Below are 25325 nucleotides of genomic sequence, written 5' to 3'. Positions count from 1 at the left end.
TGATTTCAAGGCGGCGTACGATTCACTTAAACGAAACGAGTTGTAGCAGATTATGCTTGAACATGGTTTTCCAACAAAACTGATTAGGCTGATACGTGCTACCCTTGATGGTTCAAAATCAAGCGTCAGGATAGCGGGTAAGACATCGGACTCGTTTGTGACGTTAGATGGTTTGAAGCAAGGTGATGGACTATCGAACTTGCTGTTCAACATTGCATTGGAAGGTATTATTCGAAGGGCCGGCGTGCAGAGAAGCGGTACCATCATCACGAAATCTAATATACTCCTAGGGTTCGCGGACGACATCGATATCATCGGTGTTAACCGTAGAGCTGTGGAAGAAGCGTATACGCATCTTAAGGAGGAAGCTGCGAGGATAGAGCTTATCATAAATTCTACCAAAACAAAGTATATGGTGCCTGGTAGAGAGCGTGGTGTTGGAACTGCGGTGGTGATAGATGGAGATAGTGGTCGACGAATTTGTTTACCTTGGTACGTTAGTGACATGTGACAACGATATGAGCCGTGAAGTAAAAAACAGGGCCTTCTACGGATTACGTAGCCAGCTGAGGTCCCGTAGCCTACAACTCCGTACAAAACTCGCGTTCTATAAGACGTTAATTCTCCCGGTGGTACTCTACGGGGCCACGAAGCGTGGACGTTGAAAGAGAGCGACCGACGAGCTCTTGGCGTTTTCGAGCGTAAGATCCTGCGATCAATTCTTGGCAGCATATTAGACGAAGGAGTGTGGCGCAGGCGCATGAATCATGAAATATACTAAGTGTGCAAAGATGCGGATATTGTGAAGTGACTAAAATACGGCAGGCTACAGTGGGCTGGCCACGTAGCAAGGATGAGAGACCAGCGAAAACAATATTTAGCAGAGAACCCGACAGAGGCCGACGACTTCGAGGCAGACCCCGTACCCGTTGGATGAGCGCTGTTGGCGAGGATGCTAAAACAGCGGGTGTTAGGGGCGACTGGAGAGTCGCAGCCCAAGACCGAGAAATGTGGAGACGGCTCCTGAATTCGGCATCTATTCGATAAGCGGATTGTCACCGAAAAAGTAAAGTAAGTAAGCATATTTCAATGATTAGAAATAATAAAGCTTATTTCCAGGAGTCTTTTATTGTGACTATGATCGTATTACTAAGAATAAGAATTAGAATTTGAATAATACAAGTTGCTAGGGTTATTGCTAGAGCGTCATTTAAAGTTTAAGTTTTGTTTGCTAAAATAGTAATTTTTGTACAACTAGCACCACCTTGGCCACAGCTGGAAGACGTTTGTTTTGATGGTTCACTATTGCAGCTTTTTCTATTGGTAAAGTATATGAAATTCCGCCTTTAACTATACGTTCCCGGAAGTGAAAAATGAATCACAAGAGTTCGAACCCTAACTGTACTGACAATGGCCCAAATAAATTGAACGAAAAGGATCGATATAGGATCTGTATCAAATAAAGGAACCTAAGTGCAACTATTGGTACAATCTCGGCTAAATCTCGCGCGGCAGAAGCAGCCAGACGTTACCGCAAACTACGCGCACTCACTCGAAGCTGCGCTGCCAGATGAGCTGGACGAAGCCCTTCTCGAGGAATGTTGGAACACTGTCAAAACAGCCATCAGCAGTGTAGCGGAGAGTTCCATTCAGCATGTGGCACTGAATCAACGGAACGATTGGATGAATGTAGGAAGGTGATGGATGAGAAGAACGCTGCGCGGGCAACTAAAATGCGTAGTGCCAGCCAGGGACAACCAGAAGAAGATGCAGCGAAACCAAATATTCCGGGAGAAAAAGTGCTACTTGGAAGAGCAGGAGTATGCGGTGTTGGAGCGGCTGCGTCGTTCTCAGGAAACCAAAAAGAAAGTTGTACCAAAAACTGAACGGATGCCGCAAAGGTTTTGTGCCGCGAACCGAAATGTGTCGGTATAAGAATGGCAGTATTTTGACGGATGGTCGTGAGGTGGCACTTCGATGAACACCTGAATGGCGTCCAGGCGTAGAACCATGGCGGCGATGACAGCAATTTCGACGGTGCGATAAACGGAGAAGAGGTGCCTGCCATAACGATAGGCGAAGTTAAGGAGGCCATCATGCAGCTAAAGAATAATAAATCGACTGTGAAAGATGGCATCGAAGCGGAACTTATTAAACTGGGAGCAGGAAAGCTGGCCACTTGTCTACACCGGCTAATTATTAGGATTTGTGAGACAAAACAACGGATCAAATATTTACACTGCGACAGAACTTCCAAAAGGGCAGTAAAAACAGAGCTCCCACGTACCATTTGTTCGTTGACTTCAAAGCCGCATATGATACCATCTACCGAAAAGAGAAATGGAAAAACACGAACTAGAACAGCTTCCCCAAGAAGCTTATCAAACTTATTCAATCGAAGAACGATGGTACACAGTTCGGATCTCGAGAGGATTGTCAAGTTCACTCGAATCACACAGAGAGCTTCATCAAGGTGATGGTGAACATGTATGAGAGATGCTGTTCATCATAGCGGTACAAGATGTTATGAACCGACCGGATATCAGTACGTGGAGCACGATCTTCAACAAATCCAGTCAATTCGTCTGCTTTGCCGAAGACATGAATGTTATCGGTAGAATATCTGTGGCGATGGCTGAACAGTACACCAGACTAAAGCGCGAAGCAGAAAAGAATTGGTTAAACTTGAGGTAGTTGACGAATTTGTCTCACTGGTAACGGTGGAAAATGATACCAGCCGCGAGATTCTGATGCGTATTATCAGCGAAAGTCGTGTTTACTATGGGCTTTACAAGCAATTGCGGTCGAGCAAACTACGCTCCCTACAAAGTGTACTCTGTACAAGACGCTTATTAGACCATTTGTTCTCTACGGGCATGAAACATGGACAATGCTCGAGGAGGACCTGCGAGTACTCGGAGTTTTTGAACGACGAGTGCAAAGAACGATCTTCGGCGTCGTATAGGAGCACGGAGTATGGAGGCGGAGGATGGACCATGAACTCGCACAGCTCTATGGCGAACCCAGTATCCAGAAGGTGGCTAAAGCTGGACGGATACGATTGGCAGGGCATGTTGCTAGAATGCCAGATAACTACCCTGCAAAGATGGTGTTTGTCTCAAATCAAGTAGGAATAAGACGACCAGAAGTGCAGCGAGCTAGATGGCTAGACCAGGTGGGGCGAGATCTGGTGGTGAGTACTCGGTGTCCGAGGAATTGGAGAGCGGTAGCCAACAACCGAGTTAACTGGGGAAACCTTCTTCATCAGGCTTCGTCTTAGGACGGCAAGCCCCTTAAGTGTAAGTATACTAGCATCAAAGTTAATATTTTCTTTCACTATTTATGAGAGAGACTAAACTCTCTATCTTATTTTATTCACTGCAAAGAGCGTACTTGCGTACTCGTAACTGAAAGACGTTCCCAGCCTTTTCCGAATAGTTTATGAATATCTGTAGATATTAGCACTTGTTCCATGGGTTCGTAGAAAATTCCTTAATCTGTAGAACTACAGATGAACACGTAGATCTGGCATCTACTTGAGTGCATTATTATTTTTCAACCACTTTCACAACCACTTAGTTACAAAATTTGTATCAAATCGATAAATAAGAGTTTGAAATAAAAAATACCGACATTTTCAATATTTACGGTGGTTATGTCCCCTTTAATCTTTTTAATCTACCGTGTAAAACAAAACAAGGTAGGTACTTACTGTAAATTTTAAACGGTCCAACTACGTGCTGTCCGTTGGTATAGCTAGACATGGTTCCGTTGACATCTCCGTTCAGCATGTAGCTGTTATTGTTGATGTATCCGTTACCGGTTAGGCACCCGTTGCCGAGTCCGTTCGCAGCTTGCACTCCGTTTCCGATGCCGTAGTAGGTTCCGAGTGCTGCCGCTGCCGAAGGACTTGTTGCTGCCGCTACCGCTGCCAGCTGGAGCTGCTGCTGGGTGGGGTGCTGTACTTGCTGCTGAGGCGGCACCTGAGGTCCTCCCATTAGACCGGCTCCGTTCAGTTTTCCTGTCAAAGCCAGCCGGCTTGGACCCATCAATCGTTGTCGTTTCAGTGGCCGCGGTGGCGAGTTGGGCTGCTGCTGAATTGGCCCGAAAAGTGTCGATGCGTAATAACTGCCGGAAGGAAAAGAAAGAGAACAGAGAAAAAGTTAGCAAACAGGCTGTTTCACAAAAGACTCGTTCAGGTGGAAAATTATTAATCAAATAAAATGAAATGGCAGAATAAACAAACAATTAGAGGTGACGAAAGTTCAGTGTGGTATTCCCGTTGCCACAGACCGGGAAGTTGACGATGGTATCAGCAGAATTGTTTTCCCCTCGTGACACGTGAGATGACAGCAGAGTGCCACCGACAAGCAAGTTCAAGCGGTCGAGTAACGACGATGTTAATAATGATGCCGATATAACGATAATGGTAACAAGTTTTACCATTTTCGGCAGGAAATGAAGTGAAACAATTTGGCTCATTTGTTCGTTTGTCCAGCCCCATGCAAACGCAGACGATGGCGAAGCTATTTGCTCTGAAAGAATCTTGTTGAACCGGAGGCTGAATTCAATTACGGTACTTGGATAACTTTCATTCTCTGCTCGCTGCTTTGCTGACATCAGATTCAGAGTTTTAGTAAACAGACTGATTGGTTTCGAACTAGCTGAATGTGCAATAGAAAGTTTTGACAAAGTTTGGATCAATTCCTTTTCAGGATCATCAGAAAAGCACCCCATTGATACATAATTACGGAATCATTAGAGGCCTCATTTCATTTATAATTTGTTGATATTCTACACATTAAATTCAAGTGAAGTAAATGTATAACTCAGTCGTTAGCTTCAAGTTATGCACTAGATTTAAAGTAACAAGCTGTAATGATTATTTTTAATATTTAATACTAGGTTTAATGTAATGTAATTTATCAGTATGAAAAATATGATGAAATTGAACTAACGTAAAATGTTATTTCAATAGACTATATTTTTTTTAAATTTTGGAATACTTTTGAATCATTATTAGAAAGTCACATTTCCTTACTTAACTGCATAAAATTGGCCTTTTCCTACCCTCGTAGTTCCATTATTTGTTCATTGGTTCTTACAGAGGCAGTGAGGCAGTAGTAAGCATGCCACGGTGTTCCCCCTTAAGCGAACCATGAATAGAGGACCCTTCCGTGTTGATAACCATTATACAGTGGCAAGTATCGAACGCCATGTCATCATTTGACTTTGGGGGTTTCCGAGTCTATAGATCCTTTTCTTCGTCGTGAGCAGAAACTTTTTTTTCCTAAGGGTAATTGGGTGCCAAACGCATCACTCTACTCTTTTCATAGTCTATTATTAATCTACGCATTTGTTACGGATAAGGTTACTCTACCCAACCTCTCACTGATACCTCTAGTGGCAATCCCTCGGATAGACGAATGGAGAAAAGATCGGGTTTCCACATCGATTCCAGGAAAGATTATTCGGATGAGTGAGCAATTTTATCGTCACCTCGCCCCTATTTCTTGCTAGCTAACACAAACAGTACCCACCATCCACAGTTGGCCTCAGTGAAAAACTTTCTTCCGTAGCCTTCAGAAAGTCATGCCCTAAATGGTTTATGCTAAATTATTTGATCAATACGGTATTAATTGAAAAGGGAGACGATAAACAAAATGATTGATGATGACGAGGCACTTTGCACGACGGCAGTAAACAAACACTCTGCGGGTTCCTTAAACCGGAAATAAAGAACAATGGCCACAATCTGTATCGAGTTTGTTGCAAGATAATTTCTATACGTTATGGGAGAGATTGCGTCTTTGAGGTAATAGAACGATTAGGTAAGCTATAATGAAGCGAAAGGGCACTCATCTAACTAATTTGGTTCCTGAGGTTGCAGAGTTCTACTTTGAAATATTGTAATTTATGTTCTTTCGAACATATTTAAGACGTGAACACTATTTGCATACGATTTTTTAAATATTGGTATATTTGGAAGATTAACATAAAAAATTATACAATGCTAATTCTGGCAATGATTACTCTTCAAAAAATATGCAAATCATCCGTTTGAATCTTCATTCAATTCTATGTTTCCCTACTTTAACAAGGATTTATTATTCCTGAACTGATTTACAGTAACCGAACCGTGTATGCATGTGTCGATTGAATTTGGGAAATTAAATATCATAGAGACAATAATTCTTAAGGAAACTTCGTATTACTCTTCACATAAACCTTCAAAAGAATGCTTTTACTTTTTCGGCGACAATCCACTTATTGAATCCATGCCGAATTCAGCAGACGTGTCCACGTTTCTTCGGCTACCGCTCTCCAGTCGCCCCTAACACCCGCCGCTCTAGCATCCACGTCAATAGTGCTCATCCAATGGGTACCGGGTCTGCCTCGAAGTCGTCGGCCTCTGTCGTGTACTCTGCCGAATATTGTTTCCACTGGTCTCTCATCCGGCATTTTTGCTACATGGCCAGCTCATTGAAGCCAGCCGTGTTTTAGTCGCTTCATCCGCATCTTTGTATACTTGGTTATATTTCATGGTTCTTGCGCCTGCGCCTCAGTCCTTCGCCTAATATACCGCTAAGAATTGATCGCAGGATCTTACGCTCAAAAACGTCAAGAGCTCGTCTGTCGCTGTCTTTCAAGGTCCACGTGGCCGTAGAGTACCTCCGGAAGAATTAGTGTCTTAAGGAGCGCGAATTTTGTACAGAATTGTAGGCTACAGCACTTCAGCTGGCTACGTAATCCGCGCTCACATCACATCACACGCTCACGGCTCACATCGTAGTCACATGTCACTAACGGATCAACGAGTATATGAGATTTCGTGATGATGGTACAGCTTCTCTGCACGCCTGCCCTTCTAATGGCACTTTTCTAATGTCTCACCCGTTATCCTGCTGCTTGATTTTGAATCATCAAGGGTAGCACGTTATTGGAAAACCATGTTAAAGCAAAATACGCCGTAGCTCATTTCATTTAACTGAATCGTACGCCGCCTTGAAGTCTCTAAACAAATGGGGAGTCTATAAATTGAATTTCCGGAATTTATCGAGGATTTGTCGCAAGGTGGGCATTTGAAGCCCTTTGAAGATGCCCTCTTTTCCAGCTGCTTTGCCGTTTCCACCTCTCGCTGCTCACCTCGCCTTTTTTATTTTCATTAAGAGTTGATGGATCCACTGCTTGTCCATCATCCCTAATCGTTATCCTATTTCTGTTAACCCGTCCAGCTTGTTCACCATTCAACAATCCATCGAAATGTTGTTTCCAAATCCTAGCCACCTCCGATCGTCCGGTAATCAGTTTTCCCTCGTTGTCGTTGCTCATAAAAGGGTTAGCACGGTCCGGTTTCTGATTCCGTTGATCGTATAGAAAAAGCTTGTTGTATCGTGCCTCTCAAAGCAGTTCTGCGGCTCCGCAAGATCCCAGTGCTGGCGTTTTTTACGACGGTGAGTGCTCTTTTCGGCAACTCTATCATCTCGGTATCTCTCTCTGCTATGGCGTGTTACAGTTTTAGCCAATATGTGACTTCTGACCCGATTTTTCTCATCAGTGCCTCGTTGGCGTCAAACCAATCACTGGCTCCACATTCACCAACGAAGAAGATACGACATTTGGCGGTTATCAGCGGAAGGGGTTGCCGCAGAGTACTCTCGGAAGACTGATGAGCGGATCGGTGACCAATTTAGAGAGAACCTGAACAAACAGTTCAGTGTGTCTCCACTGTTCGTTCAGTTTCTCTCCAAATTGTTCATCGATCCGCTGATCAGTCTTTCGAGAGTACTCTGCGGCAACCCCTTCCGCTGATAACCGCCAAATGTCGTATCTTCTTCGCTGGTTTCGATTTGAATACATTGTACAATCGGGCGCGGATCTTGCTTACTACGAGATGTTCCGCGTCGACGTTTGTTCCCCGAAAGGATTGTCCATATGTGAAATTAGAAAAGTGCTGGTCATCAGCAGCAACGTGGTCGATCTGAGAGCAGGCCTCTCCATTAGGGTGTTTCCAGGTGTGCTTCTGAATGTTCCATCGTGCAAAATGGGTAGCACATATCAAATTATTCTACTCGTATAAATCGTAAATTCTTGGTCAGAGACAAATCCGGTGGTTAAAGATGGAAGACGATCACCAATCCACAGTATAAAAGATGTCCCACATAAAATTGCAACACGGAAAAAACGCTGTAGGAAATTACCCATTAGGTATTTTCTTTTGAAGATGTGGGTAGAAGTAGTTTAGAGTGTATTGTTTCCACTGTATTTTTATCGCTGTCACTTTTTCGAAAATTGGAAAGAGTGGCGTCACCCGAAAAGTACGTGTACGAGTCCATAGGTTCCAGTCTCTTCAAGAAACGGCGAGTGTCGAAACAAGCTGACAACTTATCCTGCATGCTTTCCGAAATCGCTCTTGAAGGGATGATTTGACGAGCAGATATTGAAGCCAGAAATTATTTTCAGTATATCCCTTTAAGCACGGAGGGTTTTAGTTACGATATTTTTGGTTTTTGGATCAATATAAATTTTTTTTATCGCTCGAGATACCACAACCAGTGTATTCTACACATTGCAATACATGTTTGCTAAATTTAGCAACCTACACAATTGTGTGGGTTCGGCCTTATCTTATACCATTACACTATGGGCAAAAACGAGCCGAAAAAACGGATGCAATTAAGTTATGACCTGCAGGCTGATAAAATGTAGGTGATGTTATGTAAAATTTTCCGGAGAATCGCATGGTGCCCACCGCTTTCCTGTTTGTCATCGGGAAGTGCCCCATTCTGCTCATTTTTCCCTATTTTTAACATTTTTTACCCTTTTTGAACTATACCAAGCCAGGCTTTGAAAAAACAAAACATGAAAAACCTAATTATTTTGTGTAAAGAAGTCCACAGAATTGAATAGGATTAACCCCGTTTAGTTTAGAGCGAGATCATCGCTTCGAGGCTCATAGACTTCAGCTTCTGAAGCAGCGGAACGGTCGCTACGTAGCTATGGAAATACGCGCAACTTTTTGCAAGTTAAGTTTTTACTAATCTTAATCCCCATTTTCTCATTTTCCCCCAATTTAAACATTTTTTACCCTTTTTGGACTATACCAAGCCAGGTTTTGATAAAACAAAACATGAAAAACCTAATTATTTTTTGTAAAGAAGTCCACAGAATTGACCCCGTTTAGTTTAGAGCGAAATCATCGCTTCGAGGCTCATAAACTTCAGCTTCTGAAGCAGCGGAACGGTCGCTACGTAGCTATGGAAATACGCGCAACTTTTTGCAAGTTAAGTTTTTACTAACCTTAATACAACAGATATACCGGAACGTCCAGATTGGCTTAAAAACATTCAAATGTTGATCCAAGAATTTGTTTTAGAAAATCCCGTAGTTGAATACATCATTTGCCACACTTGTTTATTATTTTACAATTTATAAATGACCAGTTTTAGGTTCTGGTAGTACTCTAAACGGAACTTCCGTAGTGTGGAGCATGAACGAATGCTCTACAGTATAATGTATTCATTCTTACTGACTCAAAATGAGATGGCAGCAGCAAATTTCGTTTTATTTCATCTATTACATATGACGTGAAAAAATAATCCCACTGCGATCTGGAATATCTCTGGGAAAATGGATCCAAAATTTGCTAATATATTTTTTCATTGAAGGTCAATCTAAGGTGGTTCTATGAAGACAAGTTGTATAAAAATCGATCCAAAAATAGTAAAGATAGAGTCAAAAGTGTAACGGCAAGTACATTAATTTTTGAAGTCCCGGCGGGAACGTAAAGGTTAAAGTAGGTATGCAATAAGGCCGAATCTACACAATTGTGTAGGTATGAAATACAATGTGCATAAGTAAGTTGTAAAAGTTATTTCGCGTAAATTTTTAATTACATCAATTAGAAATACTTATTACCAATAATTTTTATCTAAGCAATTTCGAAATACGGATCCAATAAGAAAATACGACAGATAAAACTTTTTGCTGTTTTCACAAGATTTTGAAGACTAGACAATAATTAATCCAAACACAAAAGAAAACTTCTTTTCAGCTATTTTCTATTTTTTCACGAGTTACGATGTTTACACAAGAGATTTGCGCCATATATGTAAAAGTACGACGTTTAGAAAGGAAATTAAAAAATTTTAAAAGTAGTCATTTCTCACCTACACAATTGTGAGGGCATGTAGCAGGGATATGTAGCAGCTACGTCGACTTCGCACTTGGATATTGAAGCCAGAAACGTTGCCACGGCGGAGGCCATATGCACTAGATTAAAAGCGGACGGTAGGAGGATTGGGCTTTTTTTCCCGTGTTGGGGACTTACCACCGCGACCATTATTTTGATCTATTGTGGTGTGTCCTCTTTTAATTTACGCCATGTCGTATCGGTGAGCTATCAAAGTTTGATGAGCCACCTCAACTACTGTCGGCATTTATCCCAATCAGGTGATGCATTTCGTATGAAATTTATCACATGATTAGGAGCAGCATTCCAAATATCGCAGGGCTGAGTCAGCCCCTTATCAAGATATCTACGTCGTTTATGATATAGTGCAACACAGTCGCACAACAAATGTTCGGAGCTTTCAATTTCATGATTACAAAAGCGACAGTTAGCTTCATTAAGTTTACCGATGAGTTTCAGGTGGTACTTACAAGGACAATGTCCTGTTATCAAACCGGTGTATGTGCTCAAGTCGGGTTTTGAAAGGTTTAATAGTTTTTGTGATTGAAGAGCATTTGGCTCTATAAAAAGTTTCGATTGCCGGGCATTCGAGGTAATATTCCAGTTAGACTGTACCTTTAGTTTTTCCCAATTCCTAAGTTCCATTTTAAGGGCACATGAAAATAGTCCAAAAAAGGGTTCGGGTCCAATGAACTGCATAGATGATCCCTTCTTTGCCAATTGATCAGCGGTTTCGTTCCCTTTGATTCCGCAGTGACCAGGAACCCAATAGAGGTTGACCATATTGCGACAGGAAAGTTTTTCCAACAGTTTTATGCATTCCCACACCAGTTTAGAAGTGTGAGTTTTTGATTTCAAAGCATTCAATGCTGCTTGACTATCCGAGCAAATGCAGATATTTGCATTTTTGTAGTTTCTTTTTATGCATATCGATACACTCTCTAGTATTGCATATATTTCTGCTTGAAATACAGTGGGATGTTTTCCCATTGCCACTGAAACGTTAATCCCTGGGCCTGTTATACCAGCACCTGCCATGTTATTTTGTCTTGATCCGTCTGTGTAGAACACCAGTGATCCTGAGCGAAAATTTGATTCTCTGGTATTCCAATCAGAGCGAGTAAAATCAAGAACACGAAATTTGTGATCGAAGTAGTTACGCTTAGGCATATGATCTTCGTTCATTAATATTAAGGGATTTACGGAAAACTCTTTGAGAATACTCAAGTGTCCAACGAGATCACCATCGAAGAACCTCATGGATCGCTTGAGCCTCAAAGCACTTTTCATAGCATCCAATTGGAAGAATTGATGTAGAGGAAGAAGATTGAGTAGAGCTTCTAAGGCTTTAGAGGGAGTGCTACTCATAGCTCCTGTTATGGAGATGGTAGCAAGCCTTTGTAACTTGTTCAACTTAATTTGAGCCGCTTTTTGTCTTGTTTTCGGCCACCAGATAAGCGATGCATAAGTGCTTCTGGGTTTAACTATTGCTGAGTATATCCAGTAAATCATATTTGGTTTAAGACCCCATTTTTTGCCGAAGGTTATTTTACAGACCCAAAAAGCATTTAGTTGTTTGTTGTTCGATATGCGTGTTCCAACAAAGTTGTTTATCTAAGGTAACGCCCAAATACTTGACATCTGTAGATAAAGACAACTTAACGTCTCCTGGTTTTAGATCATTGAAAGACACTTTGCGTCTTTTAGTAAATGGCACAATTGTTGTTTTCGTAGGATTTATGCTCAATCCCTCGCTTTTGCACCATGATAATGTGAAGTTTAATGCGCTTTGCATTCTATCAGAGATGATAGTATCGTACTTTCCGCGGACTATGATAACAATATCATCCGCAAATCCGATTGTTTCAAATCCTTTGTGCTTCAGTTTAACGAGAAGATCATCAACTACTAGAGACCACAAAAGAGGGGATAGGACACCCCCTTGAGGACAGCCTTTGACAGCTATTACTTTTACTTCTGTGTCTCCAAGATTGGCTGATATTTCTCTGCTTGATAGCATTTCCACAACCCAATCGATTATACTTACATTGAAGCCACGATTTCTCATGGCATTCTTCATCGATAGGAAAGATGCATTATCAAAAGCACCTTCAATATCAAGAAATGACGCTAAAAGAATTTCTTTGGTAGCGAAAGATTTTTCAATTTTTGTTACAAGAGTGTGAAGAGCTGTTATCGTTGATTTGCCTGCTTGATAAGTAAATTGCTCTTTGGTTAGTGGATTTTTAGGAAGTATTTCAGATTTAACAGAGGATTGGGCTTGAAATAAATGCGTCGAAGACCGAATACATGTATGGAGTGCAGCTATCGACTGTTTATGATTCCAAACTTTATGCTTTCGGCAGGACAGTCATACGGCAAAGCAAAACGACACTTATTTATTCTATGCCCGACGTTTCGATGTATTTAACATCTTTCTCAAGGAGTTAGAACCACGTATCGTATTTTGTCTGGTGGCTTCTGTAGAAGGTTTGAACTAGTCGTTTTGAACTAGAAGTTTTGAATGCATAGTCAGAATGTTGTGATATTAATATCAAACTGTCAAGAAATCTGTTCTGAACACATTTTGCATATTGTCAATTCAAAACAAATGTCGTATGCGGCTCTGGCGTTAGAGAGTTAAATATTATATGCGTTATATTGTAAGAAGTGTTACTCAAATTTAATCGATTTGCATTAAAAGTTACTGGCTTTCCGAATATTTGATATAAAAGTGAAAATAAAACTTTAAAACCGATCGCCATGATGAAGTGAAAACCGTTTTACTGATGTTGATTGAAGCCAGTTTTAAAGCGAAGCGGTGTTGCTTCAGCTGAAACCGAAGCGTCATTGCTTCATTGTCGAGTGACGATTTGCAATTGAAGGTGACGTTGTCAGGCCCTGCTCTGAACTGTGAAATTTCAAGCTTGAAAGTGCAGAGTAAATTTTCTTCTGGGGGGTTTGAACCCCCAAACCCCCTTCCCCCCAAGTCGCTACGCCCATGTCGCGTATTGATTTTACGCAAGCACCTGGAAAATCCTCAACTCTCTCATCGGGACATCTGAAAATAACTCGGAATTGTGCAGTCAACGGTGAGTCGTGTGATCAAACATTACTACGAAACTCTGAGCATCGAATGGAAGGAGAAATGCTGTCAGAACAGACGATCTATTAGTGATCAGGATTACAAGCGTGGTGTGGAAGGGTTTAGGCGAAATCCCAATGTTTCGGTCAGGGATGTGGCCAAAAAATTTAATCTGTCCAAGTCAGTTCAGAAAGCCAAGAACCGGGAGGAACTGCATACGTTACAAAGGGCAGAAGGCTCCAAATCGTGACGAACGGCAAAATACGATGGGAAAGGCAAGGGTCCGGAAACTGTAGACCCAGATGCTGACGAAACCTCATTGACTCATTGACATTGACTTTTTGGCCGGATCTAGCTTCTGCCCACTATTCGAAGGATGTCCTGGAGTGGTACGAAGCCAACGGGATCACTTTCGTATCCATGGATATAAACGCCCCCAACATACCGGAACTAAGGCCCATCTAAAAATACTGGGTTAGGAGGTCAAATCTGAGGAACACATAAAAAAGTGGGTTTTCGTACAGAAGAAGCTGCAGCCAAATGTTGTACAGAACCTTATGAGTGGAGTTAAACGTAAAGTGCGACCATACGGTTATGGTATTGAAGTCTTCGGCCAAGGCAGTACAGACATATCTCATCTTAATTTTAACATTTCATTCTTAAATCTAGTTTTACAAATGTTGAAATCAAACACGTGGTTCACTTCATTGAACAGCCGACAACACAAATGCAAAGGATTATTTTGGCCGTATTGAGTGCGATGAGCCGGGGTCCAGAGGAGAACTCGATTTCGGAGAATCCGACGGGGTACATTCAAGTTAATTTCTTCCAACAGGTTACTACAGTCAATTATTCCCATCAACAGGTCAAAGATTATTAGTCTCTGAGAAGTTCGTCTTCTTTCAGCAAGCGTGCATAGGTTGATAAGTCGGCAACGATTTTCGTAGGCAGGAAGACGCAAAGGGTCCTGCCATGGTAAATGACGCAAAGCAAATCGAATGAAAGAGCGTTGAATACTTTCAATTTTTTTGATATGTTCTGTTTGGTACGGTACCCACACTGGTGCTGCGTATTCCAAGATACTGCGAACTAATGAACAGTACAACGTTTTTAGAGCATAGACGTCTATGTAATCCGAAGCATTCCGTCGTACGAAACCAAGTACAGCATAAGCTTTCGATGTGACTATACTGATATGCTCATCAAATTTCAACTTGGTATCAAGTGTAACACCCAGATCTTTGATAGAGCTGCAACGTTTCATTTCATTTCCGTTCATTTGTTATGTGAAATGGTGAGGGTTACGGAGGCGGGAGAAAGTGATTACGCTGCATTTTGATACATTTACCGCCATGCCGTTTGTAACGCACCAGTACAAAAGGTTATTCACATGTCGCTGAAGAGTAACGCGATCAAGAGAACTAGTTATGATACGAAAAATTTTGAGATCGTCGGCGTAAAGTAATTTTTCGGATTCAAGGCTATCACAAATATCATTAACGAAAAGTACGAAAATTAGTGGCCCTAGAATGCTGCCTTGAGGTACTCCAGAAGGTATATCAAAATAGTACGATTCAATTTCGTTAAGATTTACAAAGGCAGTACGACCTGTCAAATATGATAGTAGCCAATTTGTTATCCAGCCAGGTAGGCCGATGCGCTTCAACTTCTCGATTGCTAGCAGATGCGGGACCTTGTCAAAAGCCTTGGAAAAATCTATATATATTGCATCTATTTGTAGGCGTTTTTCTATGCGTTTTGAAATATTCGTTACGAAACTCATCAGATTTGAGACAGTCGATCTGTTTCTAACGAAATCATGTTGATACTCAGTAATTACATTACGAACAGCTGAGTATAACCAATGGTGCACGATTTTCTCGAAAACTTATGATATGCTGTTTAGAATCGAGATTCCCCTATAGTTTTCAATGTTATTCCTGCTACCAGACTTATGAAGTGGTGTAATTGAAGCATGCTTCCAAATGCTAGGGAAAACTCCGCTGGTAAGAGGGCTGTTAAAAATCATTGTACTCAAGTGTTTCACTTTATCATTAAGTCAACACAAAAACAAGAGGTTAAGTCCTAAAATTATTATCTAAATCATCATTAAAAATATGCTGACTTACTTTTCTTATTCAGTGAGTATCAATTTGCTTAAAATTTTCTGACATTTTGCCAACCATTCGCAGATGACAAGATACGTTTAAATGATACAGCTACATATCAACCGTTTCTAATACACCGGTTGTTTGCCGCAACCAGCAAATTTACGGCCCACAAAGTCTGTATGTCTCTCTAATGCTCCGATAGTGTTTTCCAGCTAGGAAAACATGTCGGCATCAGCATAATTAGGCTGATAGTTTTGGTCAGAATTTAATCCGCTTATTTAGTTTCGTGTGGTGGGAGAACTTGGCTGCGTTCGACTGGCTGGACTAAATGTCGACTGTCCAGCTGTATTTGTGTCGACTAGTAGGGTACACGATCGTACCTTGGAATGTAGTGATGTCTAAATTAATATTATTCAAAACTTAGCGTTGCTGACTCAAAAGGTTTTCATTTGTAGGCGTAAATTCTCATTGTTAAAATAATGTCTACGTTGTCAATTTTTGTAAATGTACTCCGCTTTCCTCTATGGTAGTGGTTTTGCTGAGCTACATAGCCAAAAAGCAATAAAATTTATTGCAGCTACTGTCAGAAAAGTCACCGCTAGTTAATAATTTCTCCGCAATCCTGCTGAATAATGCCAGTGTAAAGCTCAAGTGACACTGAACCTGGATGCAGTGCTTACCGCCGCACTCAGATTTATTAATTGAAAAGTGAGTACATAGCGTAAATTAGCGAATTAAGAGAGTTTAATCTGAAGCGTTAGAGTTAAATCCATAATTTGTGGTTCGTGTTCTAATATTATCAAAAGAATTATGTAATGAGAAAAAAAAATTCATCCTGTGTTGAATCCAGCGCCAGAGCTTCCTATCTCATTATCTTTGTACGTGATTTTCGAAAGTGAAAATCACCGCGATCACCGGAACCGATTTCCGATAGCTTCGTAATCAATAAAAAGGCAAATTTTCAATTTTCCGGGCGCTATCAGATACCAGCCCCCGGGGGACCCGTGCGTCCTTTCGTTGTTTCAATTTCAAGATGCCGCGCGGAAATGGCCCCGTGGCGAAACCAGATGGCTGTGTACTTCGGAAGAGGGAAAGCAAACAATGATGAAAGAAAAACCGGACGGCAATCACGCGCATCATTAAAATTCAAATTAGACAACAATCTACCCTGCCACCAAACCAGGAGCTGCGAGACACGGTGGCCGCGAGCGCAATGTGGAACGAGCACTTTGAATACCGTGCACCGTTGTCGAGTGTTTGCGTTTTGACGGTGCGGTTGCTTCTCTTTATTCGCTCATTATCTAAACAACACCAGCCAACCTATCCGCGGGTGGGGCGAGCCACCCACCGGGTGTGCCATGATGGCCATTCTGTGGCTGCCGGAAATGACATTGCCAACATTGTGCGTGCCCGCCGGCGATGGGAAGCTCATCGTTGCCCGATACTGTTGGATATTTATGCAGATAAAATTGATGGTCCTAGGGGTGCAGAGAAACAAAATAATAATCAAGTATTATAGATTCATAAATCAGAAATTGTTTTACGGCGGACGGCTACACACTAATTACAGGATTGGTTTGAAATCAGATGCTATTTTATGTTTTGATAGATTGCATTCTAAATAAAAATGACATCCTTTCGATCCGATTGAAGCGTAATGTAAATTACTGCACGCTGGAGTTTTTTTTGTATCGCAATGCATTTTAACATGTTAATATTAATAATAAAATAACATAGGTGCTTGAAATTGCTCGCTCATTATGCAATCGATGTTTTCTGAGTGTTCTGAGGTAAAATAAACAAAAATTAAAGCCTTAATCAAAAGTTTGTGGGGTGCCACATTTTTGTTTATTGGCATTGGTAAGAGAAGTTCTGATAAATTCGACTAAAGGTGACTAAAGGTACTCTTATGTCGATATAATATGTTCAAGTTGGTGTTTATATGTCACGGTTGAACTCAAGAATGGATGGATGGAATTGAATGATTTTATTTTATTGTTTCATTTTACTATGCGTCAGGTTTGCACGCAAAACTTAATGGTTAAAATTAAATTCAATCCACGGAAAAGATGAAAAATTGCAGCAATACAGTCCCAACAACCACAGAGAGTTGCAGAAGTCTTCGGAAATTTTGTACATAAAGCCAAGTTGTCTGATAGCTTTAATCAGAATATCGTTGTAGTTAGATTTGAAGGGCAGTATCTAGTCTAGTGAACTCCTTCAATAGCGAAAATAGATAAATAAATCAGAAAAGCACTCAAATCTATAATCTGGTTAACCCACTAAACCATCTGTCAGCGATGTACCTAGCAAGGGTGAAAATGTGCAAATCCATAACCTCTGTTCATTAACTCCTATCCGTACTTCCACGTGGTGCCTGCTTACTTACTTACTTATGTGTCAAGAACAAAGGGATGAAATCAGAGACTTCCACTGCTGACGGTTACCCGCCATGGCTTTTAACTGTCGCCAGGACAGGTTCTCGTCTACAGCCCGGATGTCGTTGGCTAAGCTGCGTCGCCATGAGCCTCTGGGTCTGCCTCTTCTACGCTGTCCTTGTGGATTCCAGTCGAGTGCTTCTCTGCAAACCTCGTTCGCTCCTTTCCACAAGGTGTGTCCGATCCACTTCCACCTACGTTCACGAATTTCTGTGGCTATCGGCCGTTGATGACACCGACGATGGACTTCCTCATTGGATCCAGTTAGCAGGCCACCAGGCACGAATGATGTATCGCAGGCACCGGTTAATGAATACCTGCAGTTTTTGCGTTGTCTTCGCTGAGACGCAAGTCATCCACGGAAACCTGACGTGTGTAGGAATAAGGGAGGGAATCTAATCACAAACGAGCGCGAGGTGGTCGACAGATGGAAGCAGTTCTTCGATGAACACTTCAATGGCGAAGTCTCAGAAGGAGGCAGAACGGAAATTAACCTAGGATCACCCATGGAAGATAGTAATGACCTAGCACCTGATATCCAAGAAGTCAAACGAGAAATCGGGTTGCTGAAGATCAATAAAGCCGCTGGGAGAGCTTTATAAACATGACGGAGAAACGCTAGCAAAGGCTCTACACTGGGTTATTTCGAGGATTTGGGAGGAGTAAAAGCTACCGGAGGAATGGATGGAAGGAGTGGTTTGTCCCATCTACAAAAAGGGTGATCGGCTAGACTGCTGCAACTATCGCGGTATTACGCTGGTAAAAGCCGCCTACAAGGTACTCTCCCAGATCCTGTTACGCCGGTTGTCAACGATAGCACATGATTTCGAAGGGAATTATCAGGCGGGTTTCATGGGGGCTCGCGCAACTAAGGACCAAATTTTTACTATCCGACAGATCTTGCAGTAATGTCGGGCTCACGCATCACATCTTTATTGATTTCAAAGCAGCATACGATACAGTCGATCGAGACAAGCTATGGCAGATAATGCACGAACACGGTTTTCCGGACAAACTGACGCGACTGATCAGAGCTACGTTGGATCGGGTGATGTGTTTCGTACGCATCTCTGGGACACTCTCGAGTCTCATCGAGACGCGGCGAGGGTTGAGACAAGGTCGCGGTTTATCCTGCATGCTGTTCAACATCGCTCTTGAGGGGGTGATCCGACGAGCGGGCATCGAAACGAGAGGCACGATTTTTACCAAGGGTTGCCAACTTCTAGGCTTTGCAGATGACTTCGATATCATTGCCAGGAACTTTGCGACGGCGGAGGCAATCTACGCCAGACTGAAAGCGGAGTCTAGGAGAATTGGGCTAAAAATAAATGCGTCGAAGACCAAATACATGAAAAAAAGAGGCTCAAAGGACACAATCGCACGTCTCCCACGGACGGTAACCGTTGACGGCGACGAACTAGAAATGGTAGATGAGTTCGTGTATTTGGGATCACTGGTGACTGCGGACAACCGCACTAGTTAGGAGATCCAGCGGCGCATCCAAGCGGGATATGAAGATCATTTACCTGGCACATTGCAAAAATCTATACGTGGGACACAAAGAAACTATACGCAAAGTTTTCTCAGTGTAACAATGTACAAAGCCCTCATCAGACCGGTAGTTCTTTATGGACTTGAAGCTGTGACGCTGCTCACGGAGGACATCCGCGTCCTTGCCGTGTTCGAGCGGAAAGTGCTGCGGACGATATTTGGCGGAGCACAAACTGAATGCAGAGAGTGGCGGAGGCGTATGAATCAGGAGCTACAGGCACTGCTTGGGGAGACTCCCATCGTACATCTAGCGAAAGTTAGCAGGCTACGGTGGGCCGGACACGTCGTAAAGATGCCGGACGACAGTGCGACGAAAATAGTTCTCTTCAACAACCCCACCGGCACCAGAAACAGGGGGGCCCAACGTGCACGATGGCTCGACCAGGTCAAAAGCGATTTGCGACTTCTGAGACGACTAGGAAATTGGCGACGAGTGGCCCAAGACCGAGTTGAATGGAGACGAGTGCTTGAGACAGCACGAGCCACCCCGGCTCGAAGAAGAAGAAGAAGAGAGAAGAAAAAGAAGAAGAAGAATAAGAAGAATAAGAAGAAGAAGAAGAAGCGGAAGTGGATCGGACACACCTTGAGGAAAAGAGCGAAGATCTGCAGAGAAACACTCGACTGTACGAACATGGTTTATCGGACAAATTGACGTGACTGATTTTTTTTCCATGTGTGGACTCATTACTGCGACCAGTATAGTTGATCTATTGTAATATCGCCCGGGTGTTTGCTGTATGCCCTGCACTGCATTTCTTTTTGCTATAATCGCTATTGAGTGAGCGATATGACGGGAGTTCTGGCAGCACGGTTAAGAACTGTTGTTTTGATTTTATCGCTCCGTTGCTTTCGAAATTTTCAGTGTTAAAACTCAGTATTTATTCCGCAGTTTGCGCGAGTGTGATGTTTAGTGCTGATGGATTCCTAATCCTGCTGATTTACAAAGGATAAGCACGGATAAGTACATTTTCAAAGTTAAAGTATAGTTTCCGATGACATGTCATAGAAACCCCATAAAAAATAATTCGAGATGCGAATTGTTTTCGATGTTTATTGACGAATATGGGTTTCGTTTGACATGTAGTTGGCGCTACGGTACGGATAATGCTGTTATGCATCAAAATTAAAATAGTTAAGCAGAGTTTTGAAATGTGTAGCTGAGCATCTGCAATGTTCTCTTCGGCTGTATTTTAATTAAAATTATAAAAGCGGATAAAATTTGAATGAATGAAATTTCGTGTTTAATGCAATTACCCTTATTCTGCGAGGCGAGTGACGTGACTATGCTGCAGTCACCGCGAATCAGGTGACAATTGTCACCTAGGTGACTCGCCTTGTCACTTAGGTGACAAGGGTTTCTTACCTAGGTGACACGATTGTCACTTAGGTGACTCGACTCGCCGTGGCGAGTCACCTAAGTGACAATTGTCGTATTGAGTCATGTGACTCGCAGAATAAGGGTGAATATGTATCTCCAAAATAGAACTTAAACGGTATATAGGGTAGTTGATCCGATAGATGTGGTAGTACCAATAGTTGCGCTACAATTCATTATTAATGCATATTTTCGTAACCGTAGCATTTTAGATAAAACAATTACATTCATTATATAAAACAGGCTTTTAGAAGTATTGGTAGATAGGCTACACCATTTAAAATTAAAGCACTATTTGCTAAAATGCCAATTTTCCAAAATCTAACGCCCAGTTGGAGCGCACAACTATAGGCGCTCATCTATAGTTTTGCTACGATGTTTTTTCACTTAGCAACCTAACAATGTATATGGAATAACACTATTAAAGGAACATTAAACATTTTTTCTTTATAAAGTTTCTCGTACAACGAAAGCAATTGTCTTGCCTTGTGACAAATACGTTGTATTTGATAAATTTATATCCCACAAGCATTAATTGAAGCATATACCTCAATAAACAAGCAAAATGAAGTTATATTGTGCTTAGTGGCGCAACTAATGGATCATCTACCCTATACGGAAGAGAACTATTTCAAATCAGCTTCGCATGCTGCTTGTTTCAAATTACAACTATGATTTTGTCAAATTAAATACGCGCCAGAATAATGAAAATTATTCTGGAAGTGTGGATATGTAAAAGTATCCATGCGGGGCTTATTGATTATGAAGGCGACTTCGAAATGTGCGTGTATATCCAGGCATTCTAGAAATGGGTCGTTGGATGAACAATAGAGCTATCACCTTCCATCTCCAGGACTAAAATTATTTGCATTTAGGAAGGCAAACTTTCTAACTAAAAGATGCAAGTAATTTTTTTACATAAATCATTTTTACATACATCAATAATTTTTACATACATCACACACACACACAATCGCTATTGAGTGAGCGATATGCATATTAAATTTATGCGTGCTTGTGTGTTTTACCCACTTTACCCACTTATTCCTCGCTGCCAGCGCTATCCCATATTATAGCCGTCCCTGGCGAGGACTCATTCGTACTTCTGACCAGTACACTTAAATATAGGAGGGACATTTGCACTGTCAGGAGGCTTCAGTGGGTAAATATGTAGAATTCGGCATGAAGGAAGGGTACATACGTGACTGATTAGAACTATAGCTGTGGATCGAAAGATGCGTTTCATGCGCGTCTCGGGGACGCTATTGAGTCCCATCGAGACGCGGCAAGGGTTGAGACAAGATGACGGCTTATCTTACATGCTGTTCAACGTCGCTTTTGAGGGAGTGATCCTGCAAGCGGTTGACGAGACGAGACGCCAACTCCTAGAATTTGCAGATGACTTTGATATCGTAGCCAAGAACTTTGGCGCCTGGATGGCGGAGGCAATCTACGCCAGACTGAAAGTAAAGTCTAGGAGGATCGGGCTAAAAATAAATGCGTGGAAGACCAAATACTTGAAAGTGAAAAGCTCAGAGACAAACGCGACGGTAACCATTGATAGCGACAAACTAGAAGGAGTGGATGAGTTCGTATATTTGGGATTGCTAGTGACCGTGGATAACAACAGTAGTAAGGAGATCAAGAAGCATACAAGCAATGTACAAAACCCTTGTTAGACCGGTTAATTTTTTAAGCACTTGAAGCTGTGACACCGCTTACTGAGCAGATCATAATTGGTGCAGTACACACTGAGTGACGGAAACGGTTCTCTTCAATAACTCCATCATCTAGAACTGAGAGGCCAAATGGGCAAGATAGCTCGATCAGCTTGAAACCGGGTTGCGATCTCTGATACGCCTGATAAACTGACGACGAGTGACTCGAGTTAAATGAAGATGACACCCCGGCATTATTCTGACAACAGCGACGAGTCATTAGCGACAAATATTCAAATGCGGTGCGATAGTCCTAATCGCAAAAAAATCGAAAGGGTTGTGTTCCACAGGCAGCTTCCTGTGATGAAAACATGAATATTAACGAAAACATTTTACACCATATTGACCAAGATTGGGTCAAAGATAAATACTTCCAGAACAAAGCACATGCTGGTCGGTGGAACCGAGGTCGACCGACGCAGTGGCCTGACGAACGACGGATAAGTTCGAGGTGGTTGACGAATAAGTCTACCTTGGCTCACTGGTAACGGCAGATAATGTAACTAGTTTAGATATTCGAAGGCGTATCAACAGTGGGTTTTATTAGCAACTACGTTTGAACGATCAAAGGTGGTTCCCAACCTTTCTCGGTTCGCGAGTCCCCTGGCGGATTTTCCTATACTATTCTGCAGCGCACTAAAGTTTTGGCGAACCCCTGGGTGCTCGCGAACCCCATTTGGAAAACGCTGTACTAGATGTTCATTAACCTGATTGTTCTTTACGGGCATAAGACGTGGACAATACCTAACGAGAACCTACGAGTGCTTGGAGCTCCCGAGAGACGGGTACTAAGAACGATCTTCGGCGAAGTACTCTATAATGGCGTATGGAGGCGGATGTTAAACCATGAATTCTCGCAACTCTGCGGCGAGCCCACGGCGAAAAGACGGATGCGGTCGATAGGGCGTGTTGAAAAAATGCCGGGCAATTGCCCTGCGAATATGTTGTTTGCAAATGCGGTAATAACAAGATGAACAGAAGCGCAGCGAGCGAAATGGTTAGACCAGGCGGACAATCCGGTGAATTAGAGAAATCATATACAGGTAAGACGGATTGCAAGCTAAATAAAGTCACATAAATGCAGTGTTATCTAGAAGAACATATAAGATCTAATTCGGCAATAAATTTTCGGAAATACGAGAGTTAACATAAAAACATTGGTATAACTTAGGGGGGGAGGACTAGGGGATGATAAGCCCCCCGTGGAGGGATTCAGCCACGGAGGGAGCCAGTTCCGCCAGAACTCCGGAACGCCTGGACGGGTTTTCATCAATCTTGGCACACATGTTATTGACTAAAAAGAATCAGTCCAGGCAGGTTGACAAAAGGAAAAGGTAATCTCTTACTAGGTGGGAGGAAGGTTCAAATGGGTGCGTTTCTCTTGCATTTGGAACGATAGCAGTTGTACAAGTGGCTGGAAGACCAGAGAGTATTTCTGAAAGGGGGATTAGGGTGCCCATTGATAAGGAAGATGCTTAAAAGCCTAAAAAAGCTTTGTCTTGCTGTATAGGAATTACCGAAAAGAAAGCAAATTTACAAGTGGCTGTAGAGCAACAGAATGGGGGAGCTGATATAAGGTAGACACATTCAAATGAAAAAAAGGGTATTGTCTCTTCCATTATGAGAATTCCCATTACAATAACAGATGCACAAGTGGCTGAGAGCCGAAGGAACCCCGAGTAAGATCGGGTAATTAGCTAGCTTTTTTTTATATTTGGAATGTACTCGAGCCAGAATATCGCTTTTAAAATCCACTAAATAATGTGGATTGTAGAAGTGAGGTAGTTCATATTGTACTGATCATTTTTATTCGTCACTTGTTTGTAAATAAAGGTATATCATCATTAACTTTAACATTAGATCTATTATTAAAAATTATATGAGTTTTAAAAACAAATTTCAAAACCATTCAAGAAACTTTATTCTTCGAGGGCAATCAAAAGCTCAGTAATCATTTGCTGGAGTCAAACGAAAAAAAGGAAAGTCAATTCGTAGGTTAACAATCCACTTGATCCCAACTACCTTTCTTTAGTAACTGCGTACACATAAACACAAACGCAAGGCCAACAATGGCGGGCGAATAGCTGTGAGTGCACTCAATTTAATTCAATTTCATTAAAGTGATTTATTTCGCCGGTAATTTTTACGCCCGCTTTCCTTCATTCAGCCGTCGGGTGGCTGTCGAAAGCTGGCGGCCCGGTATATTTTTCATCGGATAAATCTAATGAACGCACAAAATCGTTTTCCATTATTTACGCTACGTTTTTTATTTATTTTCATTCTCCATCAAATATTTTCGACTGTCCCCTTCTCCGTCGAATGCACGGGCGGGCGGTGTAGTGAATTCCATGGGGAATTTGCTACAGCATTACAGTCCCGCTCCGGCGGCTTCGCAACCCTCCGTTAGTTGGCTATTTGGTTGCCGAGCGCGCGCGGGGATATAACTTCCGCAAATAAACAAACAAATTACAACACGAATCATCAACATGGCAGCAAAAAGGAAGAAAGGAAAACCGAATGAAAATCTCGTCCAACCGGTAGCCGGGGTCGGGGTGCGGCGTCCGAAGAAGCGCTGAGCAGCTTTTATTTGAGTGCGAACTGGCGAAAATCGGAAAGATAAGTAATCAATTATTTATGAAACAATAGCGATTCGATTGTGCCAATTTCGCTTCCTTGGGATATCCTCGGTTAGGTTCATGCCAGCAGCCGCCGCCGGCCGATCGGCCGAGAGAAAGCAACAAGCTTCCCCGCCAGCCAGCAGCGGTGCTGGCGACGACGGAACAGTTCTGTTCTGGTAAAGAATCTCAGGTTCGATACAATGGATGAAGGCTTTCCAATCGGGGGAAGGTTTAATG

At 42.2% G+C, this 25325-nt stretch overlaps 1 protein-coding gene across 1 annotated transcript in view; it reads right to left on the bottom strand.

Annotated features, from left to right (window-relative positions):
* Nucleotides 1–25325, bottom strand: part of LOC128735087 (uncharacterized) — a 203967-nt gene that overhangs the window by 46413 nt on the left and 132229 nt on the right. Inside the window, exon 6 of the mRNA XM_053829572.1 lies at nt 3713–4128. Within this exon, the coding sequence (XP_053685547.1) occupies nt 3713–4128 (416 nt within the window). The remainder of the gene's footprint in view (nt 1–3712; nt 4129–25325) is intronic.

The sequence above is a fragment of the Sabethes cyaneus genome, chromosome 2 (assembly GCF_943734655.1).
Source record: "Sabethes cyaneus chromosome 2, idSabCyanKW18_F2, whole genome shotgun sequence".
NCBI lineage: Eukaryota > Metazoa > Arthropoda > Insecta > Diptera > Culicidae > Sabethes > Sabethes cyaneus.
The sequence above is the reverse complement of the archived record's forward strand: the minus strand, read 5'-3'. Positions and strand labels throughout refer to the sequence as shown.